Consider the following 19,275-nt stretch of genomic DNA (forward strand, 5'->3'; position numbering starts at 1 on the left):
ATGACAAAAAAAAAAGGGGGGGTTTCTCCAAAACAACAATACATGTCAAATTTACCATACAAAAAAGCATGTTTCATTGATATTAATGTTCTGCTACTGAAACCAAACTTTAGACTATAAACTTTTCTGATATTTGTTCAATTTAAATTTCCTTGGTCAGATTAAATAGTCCAAATAGTGACAAAAGATAGAAGTAAATTTTAATAGACTGAAAAACATTCCACTCTTACTTTGACCATCGCTAAGATGGTGCAGGTATCCACTGTGAGACAGATTAGAGGTTTGGAGACACACACACACACACACCCGTTTGTAGTGGTTTGGAAATACAGATATATACACACATGAGGTGATGTGTTTATGTGTAGACTGAATGAGCTAGGCTGGTTTTGCCTGTTTGGCTCACCAGGTGGCAGCAAGTCTCCCACCGGCACACAGCTCTACTTTAAAATGAGAGGAAAAACCCAGCTTGCTACTGGAGCACGTTCTGTGCTTTTACACCTCTCTGCCTGGACAGGAGAGCCCCCCCAGATACTGCCGGTGCAGTACAGGTAAGTGTACTGCAGATAAATGTTTTAACCTAGGAGTTCAGGGAAGGAAGTGGCAGATTCCCTGGGGCCCATACAGGGTCCAGTGAGCCCCGTGCGAGGCAGAAAAGCCTTCACTGCTCCAGCTCAAACCAGGAACCAAGCATGTCTCGCGTAGCCAAAGGATGCAAAAGCTGACAGAGCTTTTTCCAAGCTCTCTCCCCTGCCTGACCAAGAACAGAATAATGGCACACAGAGCTTTTTTTCTTTGCCGTTAACACTGAAAGCATAAAGCAAACAATGCAAAACTACTTACCATTTTCTGGGAGGGAGGATATAATCCTTTCTCTTCAACCATGCAAGGATTAGAGACAGCTCCAGACTCTACCTTCAGGAACACGGTAACAAAAAATGAATACCTACTTTTGAAACAGAGAAATCGCAGACATAATCCTGTTATCTAACTGACCACTGGCTGAAAGAGCAGCAGGAGAGATGCAATATGTGAAGACTGAACAGGCTGACAACAACTGCCCAAGCAATCTTCCTTTACTAAACATCTCCCTTCACACCTGGCAAAACTACAACAGATGCTGCAAGAGGATCCTAAAGGAAGCCAGCAGAGTGCTTAGAGACCAACACGTATCCGAACTCGTTCTCTCCACGTACAATGAGGACTTTCTAGACAAAGGTTGCATCTGTATTTTCTCCACATACACAATTCCAGCTAGTCAGAATACTAATCACAACTAACAGTATCGAATCATGAAAAATACTGTCTTGAGAGGGCTGGGAAATTTTCCATAAGCACTGCCAGTGAGAAAGGTACCATCATAATCTACATCATGTAAATCTTTAGTTGTACTTAGGTAACAGGGGTTGAATTCTGCTCTAACACAACATCGTACAAAGACTGTATGGCTTACTAGTATGAGGGTGCTTCATAAAACAGAAAATAAAAACACTTACCATTGTATAAGCTGGTCTTCTGCACTCAGACTTTAAGAATATTGTTTCCAATTAGAATGCATCTACAATAAAGTAAAATAAATTAAAACTCAATTAGCAATAGTGTGTCACAATTTTCATCTTAGTTTATCTTCATTCTCATCTTTTTCAGCAGCTTATATTTAAAGAGACTAGCAAAAAGACCAAATCAAATAATATCTGTATTAACTTTCAAAACAACAGTCCTCCCTCACCCAGAAAGCAACCTAAACACATTTCACTAGTATCTTGAATATTCATCTCAAACCAACACACAAACACAGCTACAGTTAACGGCCTTTCTGCAGAATCAGCTAATGCTGCCCTTCCAAGTTCATTCAAACCAGCAATGGATGGATGTCCAACTTAGCAGACAGAAAATCTACGTTCACATTAATTCTCTGCAAGCTAAATCTGACCTTTCACATTTTTTGACAGTTTAAATTCTGAGTATTTCTAACTAATTTTTCTGGGTCAGATTAGACCAAATAAAACCAATACACAGTGATACGAGCCGCAGCCCATGCACAAAATTTATTGTGTGCTACTGTTTATAAAATACTTGAATAGTCAGAACATGCATAAAATTTCCAACTTAGACAGGGGTATGTACAGATCGTACTTTATGGCAAACAAAAAAGGGAGATGAACTCTAGTGACTTAAGTTTCAAGTTGTGTTCCAGGGGATGAGAAGGACACGTAGCAAATGCCAAAATAGATAACAAAGTACAGTGGCAATCAGTACAGTCCATTATTTGTGAACAAATCAGCACAGGGCTTCAATTTTTATTTTAACCAAGCAGTCCCGTAGATATCAAAATACATGCAGTCTCAAGTTTACACTTTCACTAATGCCTTAGCAGTTGAACAGAGCAATTGCTTACGTGCTGCTTTGCCTAAACAGAAAGTATGCCCAATACAATTTCAGTTTCCTTTACAGATTTAAAAATGATAAAAAGCTTGCAGCTATTCAGGCCAGTGATTATTAGCTATTTATGCAACTGTAATACTCACAATAAACTAAAAGTACCCATAACATCTACATAATCTATAGATGTACATCATAGGTCTATATATTAAGGATTTGCAAAATGAAAACATGCATACACAAAACACAATGCCAAGCTTTACAGACTTGATATGAATCAAAATTTACTTAAACATAATGTACAAAGTTCAATTAAAAGTACCTTAAAATTAACATTTCCATATTTTTCTTACTTTTAAAATTAGTATATATAATATTCTTTTTTAAAATTCAAGGTTGGGAGGAGTCTTGAAAAAGCTGGGCAAAAAGTTTCTGAATTAAATATTTTTTTTAAATCTGTGTTCAAGTAATAAACATTCCTACATAGAAATCTTCTGATAAGCCGTAACTAAAAAATACAGTGAATACAATATTAGCAACATCTAAGGAGTAAACCTGAGGTCAGCATTTTACAGAATGACCAACTGAGATTTTTTTTTTTTTTTTGGCATTTTTTCCTGTCCATTTAAAATACAGTTTTTGCAGCCTCAGATACTTTAAGACCATTCTAATCTATCGTTTTAAAGACATTTCATGAAACCAATGTCCATTAATAAATAGTTAGCTCTTAGGGTTGTATTTGAAAGTCTGATTAAAAAAACAAACAAACAAACTAGCACTACTAAAAAATCCCATTTGTAAACTTAAAGTGTTGACAACGATAAGCATAAGATGCTAGTCTAGATGTGCTTTAGTGATAACAGCCCAATTATTTCCCCAGATCTCAAGACCGAGCAGCCAGCGATGGATTTCCTGTAAATACATGAAGCACGCTCCCAGCAGGTCGGGCCACCACGTAACGAGAGGGGCTGTTGTCTCAAAAGCAGGGTGGTTTCTCTTCAGCGCAGTCAAGTTAGACGGTTTTCCACCTCACATTAAGTAGTCACTTTGACTGATCCCCCTGGCTGTTCCATCTGTTGTCACATCAAATAGCAGTAATCGAGGAATTCTCAGGCAAGACATAAGTGAGTAAACCAGAAGCGGACGCGGTCACTGTGCATTGTTGTTGCCAGTTCCATTGTTTCCATTGGCATTTGTTGTGTTTATAGTATTAATACCATCTTGTTGAAGAGTATCTTTTCTTGGTGGCATTCTCTCATTGATCCTATCCAAACCTTTTGCCTCTTCAAAACTGCAGATTTTATGTTGCGGAGAGAATCCTCGTATTGCTTAACAAAATGCAAATTTGATATGTCAGTAATGGAAAAATAAGGTGAAAGCATATACTTTTTCTAATAAATGATTTTTAAAAATAGATAAGAAATCAGCCAAAGAAACTAATGGCTCTGTATCTGTATTAGTAAAACCTTATCTAATCTGCTTTCCTGAAATGTTCGGTGGCAATCGTGTTTTCAATTTACGACAAAGGACACAGTATGGCAAATATTCTGCAGGTAGGAATCAAGGGGCTTCAACCCACTTGATTGCTTCTGCACGTCCCTGGTGTGGCCAGCTACAAACAGCAATTGCTTTTGCTGCTGAGCGCATCAGGCTTATCATTACATCCCTGTGCTCCTCAGAGGTATGTCAGCAAGATCTAAGCAGCACAGCAAGTGCAGTGGAGGCAAAGCAGCAAAGAGTTACAAAAACAATAGTTGCATCCTGCATACACCTTGATGGTCTGATCCTGCAGTTTTCATGCAGGCAAAACTGCAGGATAGGGTTCCCATTCGGTGCTAATCACGTGGGTGGTTGAAATGGACACAACCACAGTCACTGGGTTAGCACTGGGTTTAAAAATGGTGTAATTTAAATACATACGTATTTAAAGTCTTATTTTTCTACTGTTTAACGCATGAGGTCTGCAGTTGAATTTAGACCTGAAAATGGTTGACCACATTGTAAGACTAAAGTCTTTGAGATAAAATTACTCTTTGAAGGTTTAAGGCAGCTTCCCACTCACAACAACAGACCCTCCTGCACTGTGCGTGAGAACAGAATACGGCCCCTGGCTATACTTTTGGAGATCTGACTTCCTCAATTAAAGAAGTCATTAAATGGTGCTTTGCAACCGAATCTGGAAACACACTGAGGTAGCTCTCTCAGTTGCTATGCTGTTTGTCATTCACTTCATTTAATACTGAGCAACAGGAAATGAAAATATCTGTGAAAAAGATTTTAACGACATTCTGCAGTTGAATGAATACCAAATAATTTGATGGCATTCTAGTCAACACCACTAACAAAGGATGTATATACAGCAACGTTTTTAGCACAGCAGCACTGGTAATCCATAGAAATTAATATGCCTCTCATTGGCAGATTGGCATATATACTGGAAGCAAATTTGGTCATCAAATCATGTTCAAAATCTACCGGAAAAGTAAACATCGTATTTATACATTTTGCACTACCAGATGTGTTATGGGAAGTTAAAAAAAAAAAAAAAAAAAAAAACCACTATGTTTGAAGACATTAAAAATAAATTTTATGAGAAGAGGCATGCAAAAACTCATGTGTTCCCCCAAAAAGGAAAAAAAAAACACCTGCAGTTGGGTGCATAAAAAAAATAAAAAAAAAAATCAAACATTACCATTTTTAAAGACTTCAAGACAACACCACATATCACAACATGCTATTATACAAATAAAAACAGAAACCTATTGCATATTTTGTATTGAAAAAAAAGAAACAGAAAAAAAAATCTCTTTAAAATATCAACACAGGTAATCATCATCCTAAAGCTAGAAATGAATGTTACATGTAAAAGGGATGAATCAATATGGTTGATTCATCTCTGCTTGTACAAGTTGAAAGTAAAACAAACCCACACAGAGTACTTTTGAATTCCCTCCCAGACACCACAGATCTCTGCCAATGGCAAAGACTCTGATCATACCTTTTTCAGCCTCAATTGCCTCTACAGTGGCTGTACAGAAGTGAGCAGATGCATGCAAAATGAATGAGAAAGATGAAGAGTGTAATATCGCATAGCAGAAAAGGCAATGATCAATTTAATATAGTATGCTACGCCAGATTAGATTACAATAATTTTATATTATAATTAAGGGTTTGGGGTTTTGTTTTATTAAGCTTAAGTGAAACTTCTCCTATATCTTAATTAATACAATTTATCAACTACAAGTTTATCAAGAGCAACGCTAATTAACTGGTACTTCATTTACTCAACCATACATTTCTTTTTCTTTTTTTTTTTTTTAAAAGACAACATAAAATTTTAACTATTGGTAAATTTGTGGTATGGTTTAAAAAAAAGGAACTATTTGAAACTAGTATCACTGATGATTAAAAATGCATCTGTGAGCATTAAACTACCAATAAGGATGCTATAAAAATAATGCTATCAGTGTTCTAGTAAGAAGAAAATATCTTTTGCTTTATTTATATTTTCTCTCTGAAGTTAAACTAGTACTTCAATTTTTCATTGCATTTTAAGCTAAAATACGTATAGCTTATAAACTGAATTTGTAAAATTTAAACCATATAGGACAATCTAGAAGTCATGGCAAAGTCTCATAAGATTAAGTGTTTAGGTGGATCAGCAACAGAGTCTACAGCAGGAAGAGGTCTGAGTTTAACAAATCCTTGGTGGATGAATTCATGTGAACATAAAGAAAAATCTAGCTTACTACGTAGCTTTGATTTCTTAGGTGTAAGATTTTTTCAATCATTTTAACTTGAGAAGTCAGCAAAGCTTTAATGTACAGTTTAACGTAAGGTTTTAGACCATCAAAATCAAAATAATTTTTTATTAGTGCAGACTTGCTAAATAAACCACGTGCAACTAAGACTTAAACTGCAGTTAATTCAAATAATAACCTTTAACCTCCCGTACCGTCTGTCATGCCTCTAATCCCATAACTTATTATCAGAAGATACTACACAGTGTATCAAACCTGTTTGTTTGATGCTTGATACATATTGTTAACAACAGAAAGCATAAAGGAATATTAAAGTGAACAACGGGAAAAGGAGTTAAGAAACCTGGGATTAGATCAGAACAGAATTCTTCAAAGCAAACTAAGTTTATTACTTCTCATTTCCTTTCAAACATAAAACATAAACTTAACCTGTCAGGCATAACTATTTTTCAGACTATCTAAGCAGAAATGAAAGATAATTGTATTAATTTGTAGTAAAAATATTGTGAAATATATATGCATATTGCATATTTTAACTTTTACAAACTGCACAGTCCAAGTTACCAAAAAAGAAAAAAACAAAAACAAAAAACAAAACACCACTTTCCTACACCTAAATCTAAAGAGACATGAGAAGCCCAGAATTAAAGCAAAAAGGCACTTGAATGGATACATTAAGGGAAAGAGCCTCTCCCAAACTGTAAAAAATAAATTAGTTTTAGATCTATTTTTAAAAGGCTAAGTACATACTTTCATACTGTAAATTATCATAATTTGCCATATAAATACAAAACTGTATTAAAAACACTTCTTTCCCCCACTTCCTGTTACCTATGGGGTCTTTGTTTTCAATCTTTTCCTGAAAAGATCACGAATACTGATTTATCCCTGTAAATTATGTAGCCTTGTCATAAACACAAATTTCAGAATTTACACCTAATTCATTCTACTTGCACTACTCTTGTTCTAGAAAGATCTTGCAATATACACAGCCGTTAAGAAAAAGAAAATTTTCAACTTGAAATAAAAGAACAAACTGACTGGAAAATACAAGCATTAAAAAAAACACAGTAAAGCATTTTTGGAAAATAAGGATTTTTTTTTTTTTTGGTTCATTTGTTTTTCAGGTTCCTCTAAATTAAATCTCTATCCCTTGTAAATCTTGATAAACCTAGAACAAGCGCTATATTGTCTTAATAGAACTAAGATTCCTAAAGTTTCAGTTTTGCTCAGAAAATTCTCTCCTTCACAGCAAATTTTAAGCAAGAATGTTCCAAGGAAATCACTCCATGGCTTTGCCCTCCTCAAATATAGCCTGCACCCTCCCCTTTAATTAAAGGCTGCATCTGATGTAAAATCCTAGCCAACATAAAAAATAATATCTCATTACCCCTCTGACTAATAGCCAGGGCAGCAATTAAACTCTCCAATAGAAAGTATTTGGCTAGTTCAACTCACTTCCATGGAAGCACCCACAATTTTAAATTTAAGTTTGCATGTAGTATGTTGCTGAATCAAGATTTAGGCCTGTTAAACAAATTTTGACAGTTTAATTCCATGGAATTAAAGTCACTAGGAAATTATTCTTTAAAGAACAGACGTTCTTAGCATAGTCCTTAATATTTTAGCAAGCAATACAGTAATGAAAGTCATAAATCCACATAAAGAAACCCAGAAACATACAAAGGCCATGATTGTCAAGTCTAGTCTTATCCTAGTACACTAAAGCTATCTGGAAATAACCTTTGATTCCTTTCTCAGAAATATATCTATATATTTCTTGAATAACTCAAGTACTGACTTGTTCCATAGGCTATAGCTTTGCATTATTAAAAAAAAAAAAAGAATCTATTTGTCTTTGTTTAAGCCTTTCACTAGAGTTTGAGTTTCTATTTTACTCTCGGACACCTGTTTTGCAGTAAGAATCTGTTCAATCATTTTCCATAAAGTAGTTGTGTCTCACTGACTAATGCTTTTGGCTCTAAATTACGTCCACGCCAACAAGGCATCAATGGTCCTTCTGTGAGAATGGCCGGTATCTCGTAATACGTATGAGAAGTGGCTCAACAAGTTCTTGAAAGGGTGGTGGTATTTGCTAAGAGCTAGCACAGAACACATTATTGAGGCTAAGAATTAGTTGTATTCATTTAGTGGAATCTTAGAATAAAATCCCTCTGCAATTCAGGTTTTTACTGTCCAAAAATGTGAAACTGGGTGCAAATTACTCTTCCTAAAGTCAAAGTCCAAGCAACTCTAAGTCAGCACTACACACATGAGAAAGTGCAATGTTTGCATTTATGCCTACATATATATTTGCACTGACATATTTTCAGCCCAGCTCTCCAGCAAAATGTAGATATACTCTCCATTTCTTATAGCTTTCACAGCACAAATAAATCATTTCCCAATACAGCACTGAGAAACAAACACTCTAATACTTGGAAAAAACATAACATACTTGTGATTTTTGTGATTTTCAAGTGAATAAAACAACTGGAAAAGCAAGAATACTACGTCAATCAATACTGTTATTTTCTCAAATCTACACTAGTTTAAGTTAGTGATAATAAACGGATCAACATACTAAATATACTTCAAAAAACAACTATATATTTTTAAGAAGAAACCCTACTATAGTATCAGTGAGCCTATCTTTACCAAGAACATGAATTCACTGATATTGTGGTAGTTTAGAAGAGCATCAATTAGTGAAGTTTTATTTTATTTTTGTTTTATTTCTGCCTTTGCAATTAAGCACAATCATTGGAAAAGTTTACTTTTTTTGAAGAGTAAGACAGTAAAATTTTTTATCAATAAGAAAGAAGTTATGTAATTTAAGGAGAACTAACATTTGCATGAATTATTTTCAACAATTAACATGGCTAAAACAGATGAGGTATATTAATGTAATGCATCAAGGAATATTGCCATCAAAAATTCTACTGAAGAAAAAAACACCCACAAAAATCCAAAAAGCATTTTCCAGATTTCCTAAACGTCCCATATCTTCAATAACGGTAGAATGCTGTATGTCTTATGTTAAAAAAAATTTTCTAGTCAGTTTGATCCTCTCTAATATTTTTAATGCAGCATGGATAAAAATCCATTAAATGAATGAGAGGATTACAGACTCATTTTTTTTAAAGCATAATAGAGTATCTTATTACACAATGAAAATTAAAACTAGAACATATGCTTTTAGAATAGTTGGATGGATTAAGAAACATACACCATTTCCTGTTATAGACATTCACAAAACAATCACATACATACATTGGACATATAAACTTACTTGCAGACATTATATGCCCACTGAAAAATGACTTAAAATGTGGCATCCATGTTTCAAAGCCATTAATGAACAGCTTTGATAGTTCAATAGAAAATGTAGTGAAAAGTTTTTAAAAAACCTATCAGAAAATTTACAAATTTCAAATAAACAGCGTAAATGAAAAAGCAGCTACTCTTGGAAAATAGATTGTGTAAAAGTAGTATTCAGTTAATCAATACATCACAATCTTTCAATGGTTATAAGATTCAATGGTCAGATTAACAGTTACACTTTCTTTTTAAAGCCTGAGAATGGCAAATAAAGACTTGAATAACTTATATTTAAGAGTGCTGCACAGTGATATGAAGTCCAGTTTATCCAGCATTGTGCACACAAACCTGGACTTCATCCTTTTAATATGTTTGGTACAAGCTCATAACATTCTCTCTAAGCCTAGTTAATCATTTATGGGTCTTCTGCAAAAAAGAATCCAATGATTCAACAAAATAATAAAAAAAAACTTTTACAAAATATTCAATGAGCCAGATTACAGGTATATTTTGTATATAGTTCTTTTATTTTCATGCAAAAATATATGCACACTTAATAACACCCTTTTATTTTAATTTATTTACAAGTTTTAAATTCAATCCCTTTATTCTCAACTGATTTTATAACAATTACTGAATATTTTTCAAGTACATTATTGTTCAAAATGCACAGACAATGTGCAGCAGCAAATGCAGCAAACCTCAAAAACAAGGTGCTACAACATTGCTTCTACATCAAGAGACAGACAAGTGTCTGAGATAGTGGTTTAATTTTAACACTTATACAGACATACATCTATACCTAGAGAGAGACAGACAGATCTAAGAAAGCAGCTACATCTGCAGAGGAAGGAAACAGCATGTTACAAGGACAATTCAGGGAGGTCAATTATACATAGAACATTTGACAAACAACATAGAGAACAAACTTTGGCATTAATTACCAGGGTACAAAACGTAGCACATTTCTATCTACCAATGGAGTGTAATGTGAAACTCTGCAGCCTGTAGCTGTTTGTGAATACTAACATCAAAAAGTATTTGACATTATCAATTAAAATACTAACACATCTGTAATAAAACCATTTTAATGAAAGGCAGACAAGTAAGGATGCAAAATTACATTGCAAATGATCATGCAATGATCAAATAACTTAAGATTCCATTATCAGATCTATGAGGTCACCCCACCTGAGGCATCTGCACTACCTGAAAAATTCTTAACTAAGGAAGCTTAAAGTCTGAAAAAAGTGGCCTGACGCTACTGAACTCGTTTGCTTTTAGTTTTATACCCTGGTTAAGTATCCATTTCACATTGCCTGATTAACACATAACACTATGCTTGTATCAGCCGCTAAGACAAGAACTGAAAAGCATAAGAAATTCCCTGCATGCATTATGTGTAGTGTTAGCGAAAGAGTGAGATGTGCCCCAGTCCATCTGAGGCACAGCAAGTTGCATAACATCATTACCACTTTGCAGGGTCTGTCGTCCTCCAGCCAACACTCCACTAGGTAACATTCCAGTGGGAGTCAAACCCTTGAGTGTCAGCACGCTTTCACTCTCCTCCCTGGTATAAGAAAAAATAACAACAGTAACTTAAAATATCTGTTCATTAAAATAAAATAAGGAGGGAAAGCCTATTTTTGCTATGCTTTCTGTGTATCAAGATTGAATACAAATTCAAGTTTAAACTGCTAAAATGGAGGAGAAGATTCTATTCCATACCCATCTTTCCCCTGTCTAGGGCTTATAAACAGATTAATTCTGAGCCAAATTGTGAGCAATTACTCACATGCAGGCTCTTTGGCTTTGAACTTGGTCTTGAATGCTGCACAAGGTACTCAACATGTCTCAGTGCATAGGAAAAAAAATCATAATTTACTGCAAAGTGTCTATGCTTTGGGAAATACCAACTTAAAAATATTATCCCTATTGGAATAATTATGGTCAGTAGAAAACTATACCTTTTGGTGAAATGCAAGTATGACATCTCTAGATCTAGACAGGTGCAAGAAAACAGCATTTTTAAGTAGTTAACAAAAAACTGAGTCTTCAACTTTCTGGTATGACAAAAATTTCTGTAGAATCCTGATCTTCTCCTTTGTAACTTTGATTTCAATCTCTTTTTTGATATTGCCTTTCAGACACTTGTAGTTAAAGGACTGGGCAAATAACTCCTAACTTAAAGATTAGGTACTACAATTTATAACTCCTGAAACATGTCTCAAAGATAACCTTAAAATATTCTTTATCCAAAAATTCCAATATCAATGGAGTGCCTCTATATACAAAACAAAATTCTGATGCACAGAAGAATGCTTGGCATCTAAGATCCTGAATTTTTTTTTTCCTCATATACATAACACGAGGTGTTTTAGGAATGCAGAAGCCATGTAATTACCTGAGAACAGAGAAGACTCTTGCCATCTTGCCAATTGCACGAATTTTGTTTCTGATTATTTCTTTCCGCGCTGCAGCTGTACCTACTTTCAATGGAAGAAGAAAGAGTCTCAAGCTCATGAGTATTCACTGGGCCACCATTTTACAGAGCACATCAAATTCAACACAACTGTTTAAGTTCAGTACTCTTGACAGAATGCCAGTACCCAAACACCTAAGGGCCCATAAAGTTACAAAATTAAGGCTTCAGAATGCCATCAAAATCGTCACCACCTCTGTGTCCACAAAACAAACACAAAAAAGTTTAAGATGTTCGCAAGGATTTGCTAAGTCTAGCAAACACCTGTATCACTGTCATTGCAGTGTAGTAACTATCATATTTCATTCGCCTACATTTTACATTTGAAGTTCTTCACTGACATCCATGTATATCAAGTTGTAGTCTTATAGCTCAATATAGAAGCCAAAAAGGTATTAAAGCCACAAAAAACAAGGTTTAGTGCCAATTCTCAGACAGTTATCCAGGAGAAAATAGTTGTTTGTTTCCTTGGTTTTATATGAACTCCCCAAAACACACACACACACACGCACACACACACACACACAACTCAAAAAATCAAATACTTGCAGTGTTAGCTCCCTTATTATCTAATTCCATGTTCTGCATCATCGTAGGTTTGTGTCATTTGCAGAATTTACAAATATCAAATAATCTGTAATAAATACTGCATATTCCAACAAGCAGAGAAATACCATTTGTGACAGATAAAAGTGAAGATAAAATTCAGCAGAGAGGCTTGGGATTTGGAAAGATAGCTACCTTTGCCTGTCTTTATACCCTAAAAAAAATGTTCTCTCCATTCTCCTTTCCTTTCCTGACACCCCATTTCCCCCAAAACAGCACTGGCAGATGGGGAGACACTCAAACTAAAATCAATTCAGAATTCTCATCAGTCATTAGGGAGGGAAAGTTTTCATCACACCAGGGTAAGAGGAACTCAGTCATGCTTTGAATTCAACACACATGGCCAAAAGAGAGTGAACAAACTCAGACAGCTCTGTCAGGCTCCAGATCTTCCTTATCTCATTGCTCTTCAAGGCAGGAGAAAAGGCTCATGAAAAGGTTGCCAAACAAAGCAGCAAGAACGTAGCAGAATCACAGAAGTGCACCATGGAGAGCTGCATATCCTAGAATTTGCCTACTTCCATCCAAAAAAAAAAAAAAAAAAAAAAAAAAAAGGTAGAAGCCATTTTTCTTCCCTACTCTGGAGTATTTAGCTTTCCCTTGAGAGTAGATACAGTTTAGCACAACAGTCAACACCGGGAGAAGAAAGCTGCAAGAATCCAAGGCCTTCTGTTGAACAGGAGTGGGAGGACATCCCATCCCGAACACCAAAGCAAAGAGAATACAAAGAGAAAAAAAAAGGCATACCAGGGCAAACAGAGTAACACAAGCAAAAACCGTGTAGTGGAGACAAAGAGAAAAGGGAGGAAGAGACGACCTTTGTATGAACATGATGAGAGAGTCCCAGGGTATGACAAATATCTGCCAATCCATTTAAATGAAAGGAAAAAAAAAAAAAACAGGAACTACTGAGTAAGGATTTTTTAGACAACGGAACAATTTAATGAACCGCACACACCAAAACAAACAGACAAATGAAAAAAACAGAAGGCTCAGGAAAAATTTATAATAGGATAGATTGAGAGATCGAAAAAATAAATTGTTACTAAAAATATTTTTTTAAGTTAAAATTTAATTGTAAAATTCTAAAAGCTTTTACTTTTGCTCTTTGAACACCACTGAAATAACATGAGGAAGATCTGGAATGAGAAGGGGGCTCTTTCAGAGTTTTTGAAGAGGCCAGAGTTAAATAAAGGTCCATAAATCTTCCACTGCAGGTCACAGAATTTCTCTCCTACCTACAGCGGGCTGCAGCACTGTCAAATGCGGGCTGAGAAGCTTTCAGGCAGTGCTAGCACCCAGACCTCAGCTCTGGGAGGTCACTACAGCTTAAAAGGTTTAAGCCCTAGAAAGGGCTGGTTTAGGGTATTTTTACATGAGTTTTCTCCGTTCGAGTCCTCTGGCAGCAACACAGCCAAGCCAAACCAAAAGGCCACATATGTGTTACCTCAGGCTGCAACACTGCAGGTTAGTCCAGAGAAAAGGCACAGTAAGGTGGCATCTCCTTGCAGAAGAATGTCTTGATTGCACCTTACGTTATAGGTGATAGAGCAAAGAACTCTCCTATTCCTCATTCCCGATGCCCGTGCAAGAGAGTTTGAAACACACTGCGGTGCGCCAAAAAATTCACATAATCTTCAGAAATACCCTTATTATCTAATGTATTTCCAAGTATTAAAAATATTCTCTTGAAGTGACAAATTTATACAGACAGCAAACTGATTATTAGATAAGTAACGTCAGAAGAATTTTTCTGCATGGAAATATCTACAATGGAATTTCAAAAAAAAACCCAACAGGTGATAGACTGAATTTCAGTTAGCAGACTTCTTCGTAAATTTTGTATCAAGCCATCTACAAAATTGCACATACAATAAGGAAGTATCTTTTTGACATCTCAGTTTAAGGAAACTAAAAGTACTATACAAACCAGGTTTTGAAACATTCTATAAACACATTCCATGCACAATCTTGAAAAAATGCTCACAATAAAGTTATTGAAGAGTAAGACAGACAACTGAAAGCTCCCTACACATGCAGGGCCAAAGATAAAGTATTAGAAACAGGTAAAAGAATGAAATTCTACAAAAAAGGAATGGAAGAAAGGAGAAAAAAAATCATGCTCAGAAAGACAGATGTCTTGGAATATGACTTCTGATAACAAAATACAAAACCACTATGAGCATCCCATTAAAATGGGCAATAAAATAAAAACCTACATATGTCTCTCCACAAGCAGGTATTTTCTGCACTAAAACTTGTACCGTTAGGTTCCTTGAAGTCATATTCCAAAACATTCCTACTCTGTCTGGTCTGTACCTTTTTTATTGCCATATATGAGTCGCTCTTCAGATGGAGAGTCCAGAAAAAAAGGAAGTGAACGATGGAGAAAAAGGTGAGTGAGACAAAATAAAGATATTTAACTTGGCAGTGGTAATAAAGAATGAATGGAAAACAAATGTGAAAAAAAAGAAAATGGAAAACTGCAACACTTAAAAATGCATTAATTGAATAAGAAGTGGAATTGTTGAGTACATTTTAAATTTTGATGATAAACAAGTGAAAGCTTGTCAACAGTTAAAAAAAAATCCATTCACATAAAAAGATAAAGCATAGACAGTACCTAGTTAAGAGATATGCATCAAGCAAAGAAATTGTTAAAGGAGACAGAAGAATAAGATAATTCAAATTAGGAAACTGTGTAACTACTGTACTAAAAACAGGGCATATGCAATCAACTGATGATTGCATTTACACCAAATAGCCTAAAGTCTATCACCTCAGAAAACCCAAATGCCCAATCCTGAAAATATTCAACTTAATTGTTCTATGCCCAGTTCAGCAGGATTACTTGCATGAAAGGCAAATTAACTGTTTGCAGGATCACATCTGAAACTCTCTAATTTTTCACATTTCTAGCAACAACCTAGATGGCAGCAAAGTTCAAGTGGCTCCTGATCCATGTATTCCAATCTAAAATACACAGCTGCATAGCACAGCCTGATTCTGTTACTGAATTTTAACACAGTAATTGTCAAACACTAAAGAATGGGGTGATGTCTCCAAGATCTTTTATATGTGATCTTTAGTGCTTCTCAAAGTCTGCTGTAAACATTCCTTCCTCCTCTCCAATCACCAAACAATCCAATAAATCTATTCTATTATTGCATAAAATGAAGCAAGTCTGAGAATCTTTCAGATGTTATATTAAGCATTACTGTGAAAAAAAAACCTCTCTGATATGCTGTCATAAGGCTATATACATCTTAATCACCATCTAATATTATTACCTAATCATCACAATCCTAAAAACATCTCCTTAACAATTCACCATATCAGTTTACAGGACAGAAAGATGTTATATTTTATTACATAAATATCTATTATAAAACATACATATAACAGTTCTCCAACTTTTATGCTTTAAACTCAAATATCAAAGTTTAAACTTATATTTCCTATTTTAAGCAGTACTGTGCCATAAGTACTATTTCTGACTTTTACCTGTATTGACTCTAAACTGAAGAAAAAATATTACATTATGAAATGCAAGAGCTTTTGATAAAACTACTCTAGATTACTATTGCACTATTTAGATATTTATTAATCTTGTACACGAGATGTACTTCTGCAAATATGGTTAGTATGTTAATACTTTTAAAGTTTTGATAAACTGAGAATTTTTCACAAAAAGGTTTCAGCTTCAAACAGAGGTCATATATGAATATTTGCAAACAATACCATTACTGCTTTTTAATCACAAACATGAAAATACAGTTGATACCCCCCAAAAGTGCCAGTAATATTAAAGCAATGCGAAGATAATTTTCTTCCAATTCCAGTCTATAGTATCAACAACTATACTGCAAGTATTTCCCCAAAAAAACAACCAAACAAACAAAAAACTCCACATCAGCAAACCTGTTATATCTAAAAGTGACCCCTACCGTCAAATTGATCTTCTCCCTCTGTCATCAGCTCATCATCAGAGCAAATGCTCAGAACATTCACCAACATTTCTGTTACTGTGTAGGAAAGAATAAATCTTCATTAATTGCCTATCTAATTTTAAGTATTTTCATGCACTTAAAGATGTAACTAGTCACCTGCAACTACAGTAAATGAACTTCCCACATGATAACTGTTGATAAGTAATATTGTCTCGAAAATATTCACTATCTTAGAATTTAAAAGCTCAGAAAAACTATCAACTAAAAATTACACCACCTATAAATCAAATACTAGAACATCATAGAACTTTCTCTCCTATCTTACAAGGAATTATTTTCTTGTGTATTATTAGTATTTCTACACTAGGAAAAATCATTTCAATTCATCTTCATTTGAACTAGATCTTATGCAAAACTTACTTAAATATGAAAACATTTTGACTGCTCAAATTTAGATATAAGGGAGAAAGCTATTCCATTTCTGCACCTATGCCTGGCTATTCCATTTCTGCACCTGGCAGAAGCACTACAGCATAAAAATAGTATGATATAAATATATTGCAAACTACATGTCTTTTCAAATTCTCCCTAAAAATGACAACATAGTGGATACATAAACTTGTACTAAAAGGCTTATACTTTCTATCTCCAGGAATCTTGCTATTTTGTCAATCTTTCACATATATATCAGACTCTCTTATTAAGAGACAGTCGAGAGTTTCCTCACACTAAAGTATTTAGAAAATTTTCCCAGAACTTCAGATGGCTAACCACCTTATTTATTTATTTATTTCCTGGCCAAACTTATTCATGATTAATTCATATAATCTCTGTGTTATCGGCTAAGCTATTCTTTCTTGATATATATTCCCACAGCATATTCATAAAGACACATGGTCCTTTGTTTTGCTAGACTTAATAAGCCATCAGTCTTAAATCTCCCACAGCAAAGCGCAATCTCCATTTCCCTTAATCATGCTACTAGAGCCCTGCTACCCTAAGCCAATTTAAACTCGTTTTTCTCGAACGAAAGTGGCAAAGCATTATGCAGTGCAATCGATTCTTTGTTTACTGAGCTAAAAAATCTTAATGCATCCTCGAATCATGCTATGCCTTTTCAAAACTATGATCTTGGTAACTCACAGTCATACCTATAACTAGATGGCTGGCAGAAATATTAAAACTGACAACTAAAAATGAGTTGCTAGCTTGAAAGGTGTCTGACCTAATGAAAAGCATGACGGCATATCCTTTTTCGCTTGTTCAGGTGCTCAGAGCATGGGAAAGGATGGGTTCTGTTGCAGCCCCACACAAACATGCAGCTAATGGGAGAAAGGAGAATTACAAACCTTCTGATGTGCAGTAACCGGGAGCCTGTTCTTGAGGCAGACACACTGAACTGCAAAATGCCACAACACAGTGCAGAACACACTGTGCACTCCTAGAAATTCTTCCCATAACTAATCCTGGCGGCTGCGGCAGGCTACCACGTCCAGACCGCTAGAACAGAGTTGACTTAAGGCAGCCGTACTGGGTTGTGCCAAAGGTTCGCCTGGCCGCAGCACCTGGGCTCTGCCAAGCCCGAACAGCTGACGGCTCGGGATGCCTGCTGCAGGTAAGCACGTAGCAGTGCTTCTACCAAACACTTTCCCAGCTTCCAATACTTTGATGCTCCGGTACTTCCCACGTCAGAAGGGGTATTCTTCTGTTTAAGAGCCCTCTAGGCTTTTCTTCTGTGACGCTGTCCGGTAGTTATAGGAATAAAAATTGTCCCGAAAGACAATTCAACGGTTTATTCACATACGTGAAGGATCATCTCATTTTATTTGTACGGAATTTGCTACCAAATAGTTCAGTGACCCTTATTTTTGTATGAGGAACATACATGTTGAGGAGCAGAAAAGAATTTTTCTGCCAGCAGTAAGAAATTCAAAATAAGCAGTTTTAACAGTTGCAACAGCAAAGGGTTATGTACTGCATCATCTCTTAAAAGAAATGTAAATAAAAATCTCCTTCCAATTGTCAGTTCCCTTGGCTTGAAAACCACAAAAATTTGCTGAATGGGTTAACCACCCTAAAAAATATCTTAATTATTTGCTTGTAAATGCTCACTAACTAAAACAAATCCATAATTCTAGATTTGTTTATGTGAAGCAAATATATCATCTCAATGGTACTTTAGAAAGAAATTTTCCAGATCTCTTTTATGAAAAGACCAATTCCTGTTGTGGAGGGATTTTAAACAGACCCTTTTAGCCTCTAACCTCATTGTTTTTTTTAACTGAAGACTACTCGGAGCCCTAGCGTCCTAGATTCACGGTTATCAGGCTCCAGAGGGGAAAAAAATGAGGATCTGCGCTAAATTATCTTTTAGCACCTGCTCCCCCCAAAATTGACCTTCAGAAAAGGTAACTATCTAAAAAAGTTAAAATTTTACAGGAGCATCCCAAAAAATGAGAAAGGTTTAATAATTTCAAGAATGTAATACCTATAATGTCCGATTAACAAAATGCATATCATCGCGTTCTGCAGAATATGAACAGAGTTTTTATATAAAGTTCAAATTTTGAAACTTACTTAGATACTGCTTCATAATGCAGATACATGTTCTTAGTGGGAATTACACTTTCTATTACCATCTCTATTAGATGTAGTTTTACCCTAACAACCAAAAGCTATAGAATATGTTGTAATTCACTCTACCCTTTCTCAGAAACGGCACCTTTACTTCCAAAAAACCTGCAAAGCACAGTCTAATAACTCTACCAAATCC

The 19,275-nt window shown here is 35.2% G+C and overlaps 1 protein-coding gene across 4 annotated transcripts in view; it reads right to left on the reverse strand.

The window, feature by feature from the left end:
• PPP3CB (protein phosphatase 3 catalytic subunit beta) overlaps positions 1-19,275 on the reverse strand; it is a 52,757-nt gene that overhangs the window by 3,834 nt on the left and 29,648 nt on the right. For 2 of the 4 annotated variants that reach the window (XM_062580706.1, XM_062580708.1), the window contains exons 10-13: positions 16,500-16,577; positions 11,869-11,953; positions 10,937-11,034; positions 2,023-3,710 (exon numbers count right to left, since the gene is read on the reverse strand). In XM_062580706.1, the coding sequence (XP_062436690.1) occupies positions 3,532-3,710; positions 10,937-11,034; positions 11,869-11,953; positions 16,500-16,577 (440 nt within the window). In that variant the 3' untranslated portion in view covers positions 2,023-3,531. Of the gene's footprint in view, positions 1-843; positions 916-1,496; positions 1,559-2,022; positions 3,711-10,936; positions 11,035-11,868; positions 11,954-16,499; positions 16,578-19,275 lie in introns of those variants that run through there. The other 2 variants (XR_009959022.1, XM_062580707.1) reach the window with 2 other exon arrangements.

The sequence above is a fragment of the Rhea pennata genome, chromosome 7, assembly GCF_028389875.1.
Source record: "Rhea pennata isolate bPtePen1 chromosome 7, bPtePen1.pri, whole genome shotgun sequence".
Taxonomy (NCBI): domain Eukaryota; kingdom Metazoa; phylum Chordata; class Aves; order Rheiformes; family Rheidae; genus Rhea; species Rhea pennata.